Source organism: Homarus americanus, unplaced genomic scaffold (assembly GCF_018991925.1).
Source record: "Homarus americanus isolate GMGI-L3 unplaced genomic scaffold, GMGI_Hamer_2.0 scaffold16119, whole genome shotgun sequence".
In the NCBI taxonomy this organism is placed as follows: Eukaryota; Metazoa; Arthropoda; class Malacostraca; order Decapoda; family Nephropidae; genus Homarus; species Homarus americanus.
In genome coordinates, this window is record NW_024735145.1 from 130,001 (window position 1) to 146,746 (window position 16,746).

Here is a 16,746-nt window from a genome sequence, read left to right on the forward strand (position 1 = left end):
TAAAAGCAAGGATATGGACGATTTGGTGTTTCAGGAAGAGATGTGGAGGGTGTGTTAGTGTGAACGAGGGCACAGTGGGGTGAGGATGACTTTAGAAAAACAGAGGTTGAAGGGGAAGAGGGTGGTAAGGGTGATCTTTTAGACGTTCAAGTGTAAGAAAGCTAGTTAAGGTGTCAAAAAGGGTGTGAGGGTGTGGAGAGACAGCAAGATGGGGTGGGGGTGTTACAGCGTTTCTGGAATAGGCGTGTAGGGTGTTTAGGATGAATTAGTGTGAGGGTGTAGTGTGAAGGTGAGGGTGTAGCGTGAGGGTGTAGAGTGAAGGTGTGGCTCAAGGGTCTAGTGTGAGGGTGTAGCTGTTGTGTGAAGGTGCAGCCATAAGGGTGTAGTGTGTTGGTGTAGCGTGAGGGTGTAGTGTGGGGGTGTAGTGTGGGGGTGTAGAGAGGTGGTGAGGACCTACCTGGAAGTCGTCTCCCTCGTCACCTTCATCTTGAGGCGTACGGCCGTCCAAGTGTCGAGCAGGTTCCTCCAGAGCGCCTCCACCTTGACGTATCCACCCCTCCCTGAACTGTCTCCTGTCCTGTCCAAGACTGTCTCCTGCCCGTCCACTGGGCCGGCAGGATTAAACTTCACGTCTCCTCTCTTTCTGCGAGGGTCTCTAGCCTAACCCCCACTGATGGAATGATCTGCGTGACGTCTCAAGTCCTGCCCAAGACGGTCTCCTACCCTTACACTAAAACCTGAAAAGATCTCCTTAGATGTATCCACTGTTTCCAAGATGGTCTCCTGCCCCTCCTTCCACCACACTTGGATGGATGATTCTCTGTGAGGACGGCTTCTTCCTGTCAGTCCTTCCAGAACACAGGAGAGCACCCCTCGGCCCCACCACCCATCAAACTTTGTGCTGCTAAACTTGGCTAATCGTCAACTGACACACTGCTGGTCACTGCTGTTGTTGACCTTCTCGGCGTCACCTAGAAACTGTCCCCGAATCATTGAGATCTTGGCTGCTCTTAGCTGTGGTACATTGCGTTAAGTCACCCCGCATACGTGTCCACGCTTTTCTTATTTCTCCAACCACTTTTGTTTTTTCTTCTTTTCAACACAGGAAGGAATGTATCGTGTTGCAGGAGTGAGTGAGTGTCGGGATGAAAAGGAAGAATGTTGTCTTGTTTGGTTTTTATCACTCACTCAGCTGTGCATCTCTGGTATGGTGAGGTACAGTACCCGAGTAGTGTTACCGACTGTCCTCTCCTCTGACGGGGCGCATCACTCGGGGGTTATGACTAGAGGTTGTTATCTGAGAGGGTGGAGGGGGTTGTGGTGGTGGTGTTGGGTCAGGCTATGTACACCAGCAGCCAGGCCAGGCCAGGCAGGCGAGACAAAACAGTGGAGGGCTTGAGGGTCCGGAGCCACAACACACACACACACACACACTGGCTCCTGCCACCGCGACCCCGCGCTCCCTGACTAGACTAAAGGCAACTGTCCGTCAGTCCTTACTGCCTCTGCTGCTGCTGCTGCTGCGGCGGCGGCGGCGGCGGTTCCTGCTACACCACACCACATAAACTGCCACTTCCTTCACTGACCATCACCACTACGATATATCCTCCACCGTGTATCGCCTCACATACAGGACAACTTACGACTAAACAGCTTCAACAGCCCTGATAAACAAACCCGGGGAACGTGTGGTGGTGTGTGGCATCTCTCGCACCAGAGGCGGGGCGGGGGAGGGGAGGAGGGGCGGGGGGGTGGTGTGATGGGAGGAAGGGTGGGGGTGGCGGCGGAGGGGCGAGACAGAGGAGGGTGGAGGCGGGGATTGGAGAGGGGGTGAAGGTCGCCGTCACCTCAATGAATGCACACACACACACACACACACACACACACTACTATACACGCACACGCACGCACGCACACATACATACATACATACATACACGCACACAATACTATACACACACACACACACACACTATGCACACACACATACATTATGCGCACACACACACATTATGCACACACGCACGCGCGCGCACGCACACACACACACACACACACACTTTAAAAACTCTCATACGTCCTCAAAATATAAATTGGCAACATTTTCACCATGAGCGTCAGGGATAAAATCAATACTGTAAACCCAGCAGAAAACGTCCATACACACACACGCACACAATTATACCGTCATGTCCAGTTTAATTTAAGATCAAATGGCATATGAACTAAATTCTCTGCATTTTATCTTTAGCATTATTGTTCTCACTACTACTGCTACTACTACGTCTGATTATAGGAAACATCACCACTACCATCACAAACAACCACCTGCCACACACTAAACAACACGAGTAGTAAACAACACAAACAATGAAAATTACGTCACTGTTTACTTAGAATCTCTCAGTTTTCGAGATCAAGATGCTGCCTCGAGGACAAGCCCACCTCGTCCTCGACTCCAACATCCCAGTGCCATTTTTTGCTGACCACCACAAAATAAACACACACACACACACAGCTGTTGAACGTATCCAAGGTCTTCTCTTCCAGGTATGAGAGAGAGAGAGAGAGAGAGAGAGAGAGAGAGAGAGAGAGAGAGAGAGAGAGAGAGAGAGAGAGATACTACTATGAACAAGGACCTAAGGTGCCCAGCCAGCGAGCTAGGCAGCCTCTACAGGACACCTCCAAGGCCACATTATACACTACTACCACCACCATCCTACTACCATCAGCCTACTACCACCACCAGCCTACTACCACCATCATCCTACTACCACCAGCCTACTACCATCAGCCTACTACCACCACCAGCCTACTACCACCACCATCCTACTACCACCAGCCTACTACCATCAGCCTACTACCACCACCAGCCTACTACCACCACCATCCTACTACCACCAGCCTACTACCATCAGCCTACTACCATCAGCCTACTACTAATTAATTAGCCTACTACCACCACCATCCTACTACCACCATCCTACTACCAACAGCCTACTACTACCACTCAGCCTACTACCAATTAATTATCCTACTACCACACCACCTCATCCTACTACCACCATCCTACTACCATCAGCTTACTACCACCACCAGCCTACTAATACCACCACTGTCCTACTACCACCAGCCTACTACCATCAGCGTACTATCACCACCAGCCTACTATCACCACCATCCTACTACCACCATCCTACTACCATCAGCCTACTACCACCACCAGCCTACTACTACCACCACCACCACCACCAGCCTACTAATACCACACCACCACCACTACCACCACACCTACTACCACCACTACCACCAACACCACCACTAATACCACTGCCACCACCACCCTACCACCACCACAACAGGAGGGAAGATAAACCAGTCCCTATCTCCACGTGACGTCAGGACCACGTGGCTGACACCCTAGACCAGTGGCTCTCAACCTTTTTCACTCCATTCCCCCTTGAGGAATTTTCAACATCCTCGTGGCCTCCTTCATTTTTCTCCCAGAACAGACAAACAGACAAGTGATAAAGACTAAAGAATGATAAAGAAGGACAAGAGTTAGAATGGCAAACACACACACACATTCACATGCATAACACGCCCATGCACTCACACATAAAGCACACATACAGTCATACACAAACATGCACACAGGTAAACATTCACACTCAAGCTAGCAAGCTGAAGTGTACTTCCTGTAAGCAAGAACACGCCTCCTTTGACAAGCACTGCCCAACTTGGAAGAATGAGAAGGATAGTGAGTCATACCAATTTAGCGCTAAAAATGGTGGGATTATATAAGTAAAGAATTAGTATGAACAACAATGGCACCAATAAATAAGGAAATAATTAATAAAGGAAGTGTACAAATATTTCACCCACGTAAAGCAGCGACCACATGAATTATGAAACAAAATAAGTAACACCAATTACGGAGTATATTATACTTGAGTCAAGCTCAAACACAATATATGGTTCAGAGACAATACACTCCACTGTTTTCGTGATGGTATCCCAGGCCAGACTGAGATAATTAGGTCCTATCACCAATTGCAAAGGGATGAAACACGACACGTATTGAACAAGTCAGTTCAGCAGCTCGGTCCAGCGCCTGTCACACAGACAGGGACTGGACCTGTGAAATCTGAAATAATTAATCCTTAAAAAAAAAAAATTAGCCCAAAAAGAGGTTAGGCTAGGTCAGTTCAAGGCAGGTTAAGTTAGGCTAGGTTAGGTCAAACTAGGTTAAGCCAAGGTTAGGTTAAGTTAAGTTAGATCAAGGTTAAGCTAGGTTAGATCAGGGTTTGGTTATATTAGATCAAGGTTAAGTTAGGTTAGACTAGGGTTAGATTAAGGTTAAGTTAGATTAAGGTTAGGCTAGATCAGGATTAGGTCAGGTCAGGTTAGGGACTATATACAGCACCATATACACCTGGATAAAAACTCCACTATATTACCTGTCATCTACCAGGTGTTGATTGGCGGGCCCGTCCCTCCCGCCCTCACCAATACTGGGTCTCTCATCACGGTATCCTGGAGGCCGACTCAGGACATACCAGGCCGATCCTACCACCACTCCGCATCCTACCACCACTCCTACACCTCGCACCACCATCACCTCCAACACCGACTGGAATATCACCATCACTATCGCCACCATCATCTCCAACACATTTTGCATGGCGTTAAGTTCTTGCCTGCGTGAGGATGGTGTGTTGGAGGAACCCCGGAGCAGTGGAGCATGTGTCTTTAAGGAGCACTGGAACACGTGTCTTTAAGGAGCACTGTAACACGTGTCTTTAAGGAGCACTGGAACACGTGTCTTTAAGGAGCACTGGAGCACGTGTCTTTAAGGAGCACTGGAACACGTGTCTTTAAGGAGCACTGGAACACGTGTCTTTAAGGAGCACTGGAGCACGTGTCTTTAAGGAGCACTGGAGCACGTGTCTTTAAGGAGCACTGGAACACGTGTCTTTAAGGAGCACTGGAACACGTGTCTTTAAGGAGCACTGGAACACGTGTCTTTAAGGAGCACTGGAACACGTGTCTTTAAGGAGCACTGGAGCACGTGTCTTTAAGGAGCACTGGAGCACGTGTCTTTAAGGAACACCAAATCACGTATCACGAGTCCAAACACAAGACACAGACAGACACACACTCACCTCCAAGACGAGTAACAACAGTGTGTCCTGACTGAGTAAGATCTTCAACCACCCCCTCAACCACAATCCACCCATGACTTGGTCATCTCTGACGCTTTCATTTTACTACCGGGTACATCGAGTTGTTTTGGTGTTAAACCTGGTCGTGGCAGGGAGGAGGGGGTGGGTTTCAAGGTTGTCAAGGAATGGTGGTAGGAATCGTGGTAGTGTAGTCGGTGGTAAGCATGTAGGTGGGAAAAGTTGCTGTTATGGGTAGTAGTGGTGGTGATTGTGGTAGTGATGTTCATGTTTGCTTATATGGGCAACAGGGTTGTTGTAGGCGTAGTATTAGTTGTGTGTGTGTGTGGGGGGCGGAGGGGGCGAAAAAACACGATATAATAATACCTACCTTAAGGAAAAAAGCAGACTTGTTTTTCCAGAATTCCTGAAATATTTTAGACACTGGTTTCACACACACACACACACACACACACACACACACACACACACACACACACACACACACACACACACTCTTCCTTACCTCACCAACAATGATGACGCCACTTACCTGTAAAGAGAAAAAAAAAATATAATATTAAATCATACATGCATGATATATGTTTTTAAGCATTTAAAGTAACATCCAAAAAGTGACTGGTAGATGATGGTGATGATGATAGTGGTAGTGGTGGTGATAGTGGTAGGGTGGTGATAGTGGGTAGTGGGTGGTAGTGGGGTGGTAGTGGGGTGGTGACAGTGGTAGGGTGGTGGTAGTGGGTGGTGGTAGTGGTGGTGATAGTAGTAGTAGGTTGAGGTGAACAGGACGTGTACACAGCACACTGAAGTCACGAGGAACAATAGTCATACTCCTCTCAACTTTCTCTCAAATACTACTGAGGGGGGAGGGGGGAAAGGAAGGAGGGGGAGGGGGGGAAAGGAAGGAGGAAGAGGAAGGTGAAATGGGAAGAGGAAGGAGATAGAGTGGAGGACGAATGTGTGAGAGAGAGAGAGAGAGAGAGAGAGAGAGAGAGAGAGAGAGAGAGAGAGAGATTCAGTTCAGTTCAGTTCGTTCTTAAGGGGTTAAGTAATTTTCCCCAACCATCATATTCCACAACAAAAATAAAAACAAAAACAACAATAACAACAAAAATAACAACAATAACAACAAAAATAATAACAATAATAAAAACAACAATAATAATAACAATATCAACAACAATAACAACAAAAATAATAACAATAATAAAAACAACATCAACAACTCAAACACTTTATTCACCTTAAAACAACCTTACCGAAACAATCTTTAAATATCAAGAAAACAAAAAAATATATTAAATTCTTTACGTAAATTTCAGAGTTCAATATATGAAGCCTTGAACTATACTGTCCTATGTCTGTCTGTCTGGGTATTTTTACATGGTATAATAAACTATTGGCTAGTTACTATTATTATTACTATCAGTACTATTGTCGCTACTATTACTGCTACTACTATTATAGACGTAGGGGTAACAGGGAGGAGGCAGTTAGGGAGGAGGGGAGAGTTAGGGAGGAAGGGGAGACAGGGAGGAAGGGGGGACAGTTAGGGAAGAAAGGGAGACGGTTGGGGAGGAAGGGGAGACGGTTGGGGAGGAAGGAGACGTTAGGAGGAAGGGGAGGCAGTTAGGGAGGAGGGGAGAGTTAGGGAGGAAGGGGAGACAGGGAGGAAGGGGGGACAGTTAGGGAAGAAAGGGAGACGGTTGGGGAGGAAGGGGAGACGGTTGGGGAGGAAGGGGAGACGGTTAGGGAGGAAGGGGAGACGGTTAGGGAGGAAGGGGAGACGGTCAGGGAGGAAGGGGAGACGGTTAGGGAGGAAGGGGAGACAGTAAGGGAGGACTCAGGGTGTGTTGTGGTTGTCAGGGGGAGAGATGGAGGGGGAGGTGGGTGGGTTGCTATGCTGACCGTCTCCTACACTGTCTGTCTGTGTACCTGGAGTCTAGCACACCTTCCCTCCCTCCCTCTGTCTATCTGTCTGTTCCTCCCTCCTTTCGCGTATGTCTGTCCCTTCTTCATTCCGTCTTTCTCCCTTCCTTCCTCTTTTCTTACGGCTCTCTGTTCTTTCCTCTCATTTCTTCCTGTCCCTCCCTCCCAAATTCCTTCCTGTCCCTCCCTCCCAAATTCCTTCCCATCCGCCTCCCTCCGTCCATTCCTCTGACTCACCCACCCACCCTCCTCTCCTCCCTCTAATGTCGATTCCGGGGCTTCCCTCCCATGCCCCGCCCCGCCCCGCACCCTATAACACTGGGGAAATACACCTTCCCACCTACACCCTACCACTGTACCCACCATCACTGAGGCAGTGGTGGAAGCATTGTGGTAAGAGAGTTTAGTGGTGGTGGGAGTGTGGTGATTGTTGAGGTTGTTGTGGTATATGTGGTTGGTGATGTGTTGGTAAAAATTTTGTGAAGTGGTATGAGTGGTAGTTTATAGTAAGACTGCAAATGTCCCCTATAGGTGATAGTGATGGTAGTGATGCAGTGATTATGATAGTGACTGGTAGGAATAGTGGCCATATTAAAAGAGAGAGAGAGAGAGAGAGAGAGAGAGAGACACGGTACAAGCACACCTGGACGTCACCGTGTTGAGTTAATGCTGGGTGGTGTGGCTTCCTGCCACCCACCGCCCACTTCCTCCACCCATCCACCATTTGAGGCCAGTCACCCACCCACCCAAGGACCACCGCTAAAACGTCCCGCCACCCACCACTCAGTATTCTCCAACCATTCACGTCATACCGCCCTCCACCCACCGCCCCTGTCAATGTTAGCGGTACAGTGAAAACAATCCTCCCTCTCCCTTCCTCCTCCCTCACCCTTTCCTCCTCACCTCAACCTTCCTCCCTCCCTCACCTCTCACCCCTTCCCTCCTTCAACCCTTTCCTCACCTCTCACCTTCCCCTCCTCCTCACCCTTCCTCCTCACCTCTCACCCTTCCCTCCCCTCACCACCTCCTCCCTCCTCACCTCTCACCCCTTCCTCCTCACCCTCAACCTCCCTCCTTCACCTCAACCTTTCCCTCCCTCCTCCTCCTCACCTGTCCCCACTGTATATACTACTAAGTGTACCTGAAGCACAACAAGTGGTCGAGAGAGAGAGAGAGGAGGAGAGAGAGAGAGAGAGAGAGAGAGAGAGAGAGAGAGAGCATAATAGCAAAAATAAAAAATAAAAAATAATAATCACACACACACAGTAAGGCTTCCTCGGGGTTTCACTCATCACACACATCAACACCTGTCTCACTAACACCTGTGCGATAGATAGATAGATAGATAAATAGATAGATAGATAGATATAGATAAAATAATATATTTTATTCCGCCAATCACAAGGTCACATCCCCACCCCCCTCACTATACACAACAAGAAACAACAAACATCAACAAATACAACAAGTGGTCATCGTTTATGCCAGACCATAACCATGCATAACAGTGTAATGCACGTGATCCACATAACAGTCTGCAGCGGTCCACTACTACCACCATCACTTCCACCCTCATACTACTCACTATCATTATCCTACTACTACTACCACCACTACTCATCACAATTACCACCACCACAATAACCATCACCATTCTACCACCACCCACCATAACACCACCACCACTCTACCACCACTACCACAATGGCCGGATACATACATAGTCGTCTCCCATGACCGCTGGACACACACCACCACCCACACACAACCCAGGCGCCCCTACCACCGCCACCACAGGCAATCAACAGCGCCTGGCATTATCCTTTACTCGAGAATAACCTGTTTATGGGAGCAACGCCAGGCGCACACTAGCGACGACACGGGAAGTCAAAAGTAAGTGTATTTAGCGACGACACGGGAAGTCAAAAGTAAGTAGATTTAGCGACGACACGGGAAGTCAAAAGTAAGTGTATTTAGCGACGGCACGGGAAGTCAAAAGTAAGTGTATTTACTGACTGTATCAATCTTCGTGTCTTAGTTTAATGACAGTCAGATTTGTTCGCCAGTCAGAGGAACCAGTTAGATTTATTCGCCAGTCAGAGGAACACGTTAATTGTTCCCAATCTCCAGTCAGAGGAACCAATCAGAATCCAGCTTTGTGCCATACGTAGTTTAAACGAACCAATTAAAAGTCACCTTACATCTCTAACTAGGAATTTTAATGGACCAAACCTTATGGTGCAATTTAAACATCAACAGTAACTACGACACAACCAATCGCCCCCTCAACACAACCACGTCTCCCCCCAAAACACAACCCACACCCTTCTACAACACAACCACACCCCTACAACACAACCACACCCCCACAACACAACCCACACCCTTCTACAACACAACCACACACCCTTCTACAACACAACCACACCCTTTCACAACACAACCACACCCCTAGAACACAACCACACCCCTAGAACACAACCACACATCCCTACAACACAACCACACATCCCTACAACACAACCACACACTCCCTACAACACAACCACACCTCCCTACAACACAACCACGCCTCCCTACAACACAACCACACCTCACAACACAACCACACCCCACAACACAACCACACCCCCTACAACACAACCACACCCCCCTACAACACAAACCACACCTCCCTACAACACAACCACACCTCCCTACAACACAACCACACCTCCTCAACAACACACACGCCCCTACAACACCAAACATAAACATGGTAGCGTCATATCTCTGGGAGGTTAAAAATGGCGGAGACAATACTAAGGTTTGTTGACATGATGGTGTGAGTGTAAGCGACCATTCATAGTTACTACTACACTCATCAGCTGATTCATTCATGGTATCAAGGAGAGGAGAGATGGTCTATGTTTACTATATATCACCTGATTACTATAACGTGTACTACTACTACTATTATAACGACTACTACTACTCCAATAGCCACACCTTAGCCACTATCACCACTACTACTAATAAAAATAATAATAATAATAATAATAGGTGACAAATTCAACTTTCCTCACAAGAAACACATGAACCCAACAGCCTGAAGAAGGAGGAGGAGGGAAGAAGGAGGAAGAGGGAAGAAGAGGAGGGGAAGAGAAGGAGTAGGTGAGGTAGGAAAAGAAGGAGAAAAAGGAAGGAAGGGGGGAAGAATGAGAAAGGAAGAAGAGCAGAAAAGGAGGAAGTGGGAAGAAGAGAAAGAAGGAACAAGGAGAAGAGGTGGAAGAAGGATGGAAGGAAGAAGGGAAGAGGAGGCCGCATCTACCAAGAAGGTTTTAAAGGTGACCTGTCTGCCTGTCTCACCACAACCATACACCCACGCGCGAAGGTACACAACCACCACAATCACAACCATACAACCATACAGCCACCACAATCACAGACCCACCACAGCCACACATCCACCACAACCATACACCTGCTACAATCACAACCCTACACCCACCACAATCATACACCCACCACAACCCTACACCCACCACAATCATACACCTACCACCTACACCCACCACAATCATACCACCCAACCCTACACCCACCACAATCATACACCCACCACAACCCTACACCCACCACAATCATACACCTACCACAACCCTACACCCACCACAATCACAACCATACACCCACACAATACAATGTAGTAATATACTTAGGAGAGAAATAGAAAATTAAACGATTTGCACACAAGATGTTAATATTAGTACAGTACACACACACACACACACACAATTAATAAATGTATTGGTTTCTAACAAAATTTCGAAGGTCATCTAAAATTACTGGAGAAGACAGGTTTGAGGCAGCTAAGACTCCCTCCACCCCAACGCCAGACGAACCTTCGCTCGCCTTCTGCCAGCATAGAGGAGACCCCCCACATCTTTAGCAGGGGTCGTCCAAGTCTTGCATTTCTGGCAAGAGAAATGCACACTAACAGCTGTGGCAGGTCTCTCTCTCTCTCTCTCTCTCAATGGCACTACGACAGTTCGGAAATCAATTATCATGGATGCAAAAGAGTTAATAAGAGTAAAGAGAAGGAACACGAGGAGGTGAGGTGGAGAAAAGGGAGGAAGGGGAAAGGAGAGAGTGAGGGTGAAAAACAACATCACCATCAACAACAACAACGCCATCCACTGCGCACACTGCAACTTAACCCCCCTCTCCTCCCCCCCCTAGTCTAATCAATAGTGGGGGTCCTCCTCCTCCTCCTCCAGCCCGCTCCCGCCGCTGCTGGAAAGCCCACACTCACACACTCACTCACGCACACACTCACACTTCCTCCACTTTTACTCACACACACGTAGAGAATACACGTACATGCAATCACATATACATACACACATGTATAGGTACAAGTACAGTACACATATGCATATACAGAACACACACATACATACATACATACATACATACATACATACATACATACATACATACATACATACATACACACACGATGTCTTTTATACTGGTGGGCGTATCTAATACCAGGGTGTTGTTGAACCATGAGTAGGTAGATATGTATGTATGTGTGTGTGTGTGTGTGTGTGTGTGTGTGTGTGTATTTTGTCAGGAAAATCATCTGTGAGTGTATGCGTGCATGTGTGTTTGTATGCGTGTGTATGTATACGTGCATGTGAGTGTGTATGCGTGTGTATACGTGCATGTGAGTGTGTGCATGCGAGTGTGTATACGTGCATGTATGTGCGTGTGTATGCGTGCGAGTGTGTCCTCACACACACACACACACATATCCTCCGCCTCTTGGTCGATCAATACACCTACCACTCTTTATCTCACTACACCACCACCACCCACCACAACTACCATCACCACCACAACTACCATCACCACCAACCACAACTACCACCATCACCACCACAACTACCACCATCACCACCACCACACCACCACCACCACCACCACCACCCACCACAACTACCACCATCACCAACCACCACCCACCACAACTACCATCACCACCAACCACAACTACCACCATCATCACCACCACCCACCACAACTACATCACCACCACCAACCACCATCACCACCACCCACCACAACTACCACCATCACCACCACCAACCACCATCACCACCACCCACCACAACTACCACCATCACCACCACCCACCACAACTACCACCATCATCACCACCCACCACAACTACCATCACCACCAACCACCATCACCCCACAACTCACCATCATCACCAACCACCATCACCACCACCACCACAACTACCACCACCCACCACAACTACTACCATCACCACCAACCACCATCACCACCAACCACCACAACTACCACCACCTACCACCACCACCAACCACCATCACCACCACCCACCACAATCATCACTACCACCCACCACAACTACCACCATCACCACCAACCACAACTACCACCATCATCACCACCAACCACAACTACCACCATCACCACCAACCCAACTACCACCATCATTACCACCAACCACAACTACCACCACCACCACAACTACCACCATCACCACCAACCACAACTACCACCATCACCACCAACCACAACTACCACCATCATCATCACCACCAACCACACCTACCACGATCATCACCACCACCACAAACCAACACAACTACCACCATCACCAACCCACTACCACCATCCAAACCCAACTACCACCACCACCCACCACAACTACCACCATCACCACCAACCACAACTACCACCACACTACCATCACCACCACCCCAACTACCACCATCACCAACCACAACTACTACCACCACCCACAACTACCACCATCACCACCAAGCACAACTACCACCCACCCACAACTACCACCCACCACAACTACCACCATCACCACCAACCACAACTACCACCATCACCATCACCCCAACTACCACCATCACCACCAACCACAACTACTACCACCACCCACAACTACCACCATCACCACCAGCAACTACCACCACCCACAACACACCACCCACAACTACCACCATCACCACCAACCACAACTACCAGCACCCACAACTACCACAACCCCAGGAATAATCTCTCCCTCCCCAAACACCCCCTTCCTCCCCCAAACACCCCTACCTCCCCCCACGACTCTACCAAGTTTCAGAACCATGGTATCAGTAGCCAGTCCTTGAAGCATAAATACAGTTTGTAAACACAGCCAACGAAAAATACTGTAATTTACCACAAAAATGAATAAATAAAAAACAAACTCGTCTCCAGGTCAGCTGTGTTTGTTTTCCATTTTGTTTTGTTTTTATTTATTTGTGTTTAGTGAGTGATTAATGGTCAAGGTATTTATTTTATTATGTGGGGGTCGAATCATATAATTACCCCCCTTCCTCTAAGCTTATTTCACCTGATTTAAACACCCTAACACTAACCTAACTTAACCTAATCTAAACCTAAATGAACACGGAGACTCTACCTTAACTAGACACGTTCACTTAGCACCAGTTAGGAGACAAAATGAACGTACATGAACACCCAGGGGGACTGCAGCATACCACTTACCTTCTGCAGGAGTGAATGAACTAGGTCAGGTACTTGTTCTAGGAGGAAGAGGAGGAGGAGTTGGAGGATTACTGTGAGAAGGAAGAGGAGGAGGAGGACAGGAAGACCGGGAGGAGGAATAAGACCCGTCCACGTGACTTAGTAAGGAAGAGAACACAGGAGGCGCCGCCGTCGTCAGCGTGAAGAACAGACTAACACCAGCGTGGACGAGTAGCCAGCAGCAGGGGAGGGAGGAGGGGATACACGTGTTTCCACAGGTGTCCGGCAGGTGTGACAGTTAACCCACCCTCCCACCACCCTCCTATCGCCACCCCCTCCTCCCCCACCCTAAGCTCTCTACCACTCCTCCAGCATCAACCACCATTCCTTCCACCACCACCATTGCTACTACCACTATCCCAACCCTGTACCAGTCCATCAGCATCAATCACCACTACTACAACCATCACTCCTTCCACCACCACCACCACCACCACAACCAACCCAAGACCTAGAATTGTAACTACCATGAACACACACACACACAGAGGCCCACGTGGGTATAAGAAGCCTCTTGACTGTGCCCTACCTTGACCCACTACCAACTCTCACCCATATAAACCCTTGCTACCTTAACGATTGGATGATTCACTTCCAATTACCTAAGCACACCTTGTTTACCTACCTGTTATGTGTCTCGTTTTATTAATGGTATTATTTAAATCTGTTTATGTCTATCTCATCTGAGTTGGTTTGTCTGTTGTAAGTTGTGATGGTGTTACATACATAGAGAGTCTGCAATAGGCCGGTTGGGCTGTGCATGGCAGCTCCTGTCGAGAGTTACTACCACTCTCTATCATCCATGAATCTATCTTGCCTCCTTTATTGATTCCTTTCACCCACTTAAATACTTCTATCATATCTCCCCGCACTCTTCGTCTTTCTAGGGAATGCAAGTTAAGTTTCTTTAACCTATCCTCATATGGAAGGTTTATAAGTCCCGGAATCATTTTTGTCATTCTTCGCTGCACCGACTCCAGTGAATTGATATCCATTATATAATAGGGGCACCAGAACTGAACCGCATAATCGAGGTGCGGCCTGACTAACGCAAGATATATTGCCTGTCTGCCTGTCTGTCTGTCTCGACCTTGTACCATGGATCTATGAAGAACAGATGTGGCGCCTCAGGTGTTAGTGTCACAGGTGTTGGCTCTCTCTCTGACACACCAAGTGACACAACCAATCGCTATTTTACACCTAGTACGAAGTTGCTCAAAGTTGGCGGAACAAAACACAACATTTTTGGGGCGATTTTTTTAAGCCAAATAATGTATAATGTCTATGTCAGCAGGACCAGGTGTTTCTTTATTATGCCAATAGTACCAACACGCTGACAACACGAAGTTCCTACGGCTGACAACATAAAACTCGTGCTGTTACCATCACAAATTCTCAACCCCAGATATTGAAACCACAATGTATCTGGCCCTGACAACACGATATTTCTGGCCCTGACAACAACACGAGCAGCCGAGTGGCAACATCCGGGTGATATCAGAGGTGCAGAGCCAACATGTGTTGACACAGGTGAGGGGAGGGGGGAGAGGGACAGACCTTGACGTTATCATACAATACCCCGTCACACCACCACCTGCTATTACGTCATTAACTCCACTCCATCGTGACGTCACCAATACGTCGCAGTATCTAAGGTGACGTCACCATGCCAATACACTCTCTATTATTATCTTGATTTACATACCAATGATTTAGTTCAAACACACACACACTGACCTTGTATTTTCCCTCCAGAATAAACTTTAAAAGCTAAAACAGTAAAAACGTTGCCTATTTTTTGTCCTATAATCCCTGAGAGCGAATAAAAAAAATGCTTTACGCGTTTTGCATACAACTACTTCACCAGGTGTGTGACAGGTGACGTAATCTAATTATCTGCTCTGCCCCTGGTTCATATTGTGTGTATCCGTACCTGAATGTGTATTTGTACCTGTGCTTGTACCTGAACCTGTAATTGCACTTGTTACCTGTATTCACATCCTGTACCACATTTTGCATATCTGTAATTGTACCTGAACTAGTATTTATACCTATAAATTGCACCTGTCATCAGTATTACCCTCTGTACCCATGTTTACACCTGTACCTGGAGATAGCTGTTACTCACACAATATATAAACAAACGGGACAATAACCAATCCAATTATAGCGACACAGTCAATATTTTTCCTGTACACTCACCCGTGCCAACACCACTACCTCACTGCCAACTTTAAACCACCGGGCAACTACTGACAACATTAACATTTCTACCCACTGACAACATGCAACTACTTTCAATCCAGTGACAACACTGTTCACCTCTCTTAACACACAAAATTTAGCGTGACAAAACGTAACGTGTGTGTGTGTGTGTGTGTATGTTCTGAGTATACTGTGTGTGTGTGTGTGTGTGTGTATGTTCTGAGTATACTGTGTGTGTGTGTTGAGGATGGGTGGATAACTGCATTCACACACACGAGAGAGAGAGAGAGAGAGAGAGAGATTCACACCAACCGTCAACACCTGTCCACTACCTATAAACACCTGCTTCTGCTGTCACCACACCTGCCTGAACTAAAACTGTACCTGTAGTCTGTCATTTGTACCATCGGGTGTCGCCTGTATTTCTGACAGCAATAAGTATTAGACAGTGCCAACCTTATTACCGACACTGCCAACCTTATTACCGACACTGCCAACCTTATTACCGACAGTGCCAAGTGTCACCTACTTTACAGAGTGTCACTGCCTCCGTCACCCGCTACCCCTATGCAGGCCCCGCTCTTTATCACCGCTGGCCTGTCACTCAAGCGCCATACGGGCCCCACGCCCTAACGGGCCCCGCACTTGCTACGTGTATTTCGGGCCCACTAACCTATCATAATTGGGACTAAAGTTATAACCAAATTAGTGCGGGTCAGTTTCCAGTCCTAACCTAACATAACCGAACCAATTCTAACCAAACCTAACATAACCAATTCTAACCAAACCTAACATAACCAATTCTAACCAAACCTAACAT

At 47.6% G+C, this 16,746-nt stretch overlaps 1 protein-coding gene across 7 annotated transcripts in view; it reads right to left on the reverse strand.

Annotated features, from left to right (window-relative positions):
- LOC121870795 (protein gustavus-like) overlaps positions 1–16,746 on the reverse strand; it is a 139,676-nt gene that overhangs the window by 113,493 nt on the left and 9,437 nt on the right. The window contains exon 1 of one of the 7 annotated variants that reach the window (XM_042372747.1): positions 4,461–4,699. The exons of 5 other annotated variants lie outside the window; for them this stretch is intronic. In XM_042372747.1, coding sequence (XP_042228681.1) covers positions 4,461–4,684 — 224 coding nt within the window. In that variant the 5' untranslated portion in view covers positions 4,685–4,699. Of the gene's footprint in view, positions 1–457; positions 1,469–4,460; positions 4,700–16,746 lie in introns of those variants that run through there. One more of the 7 variants, XM_042372754.1, reaches the window with a different exon arrangement.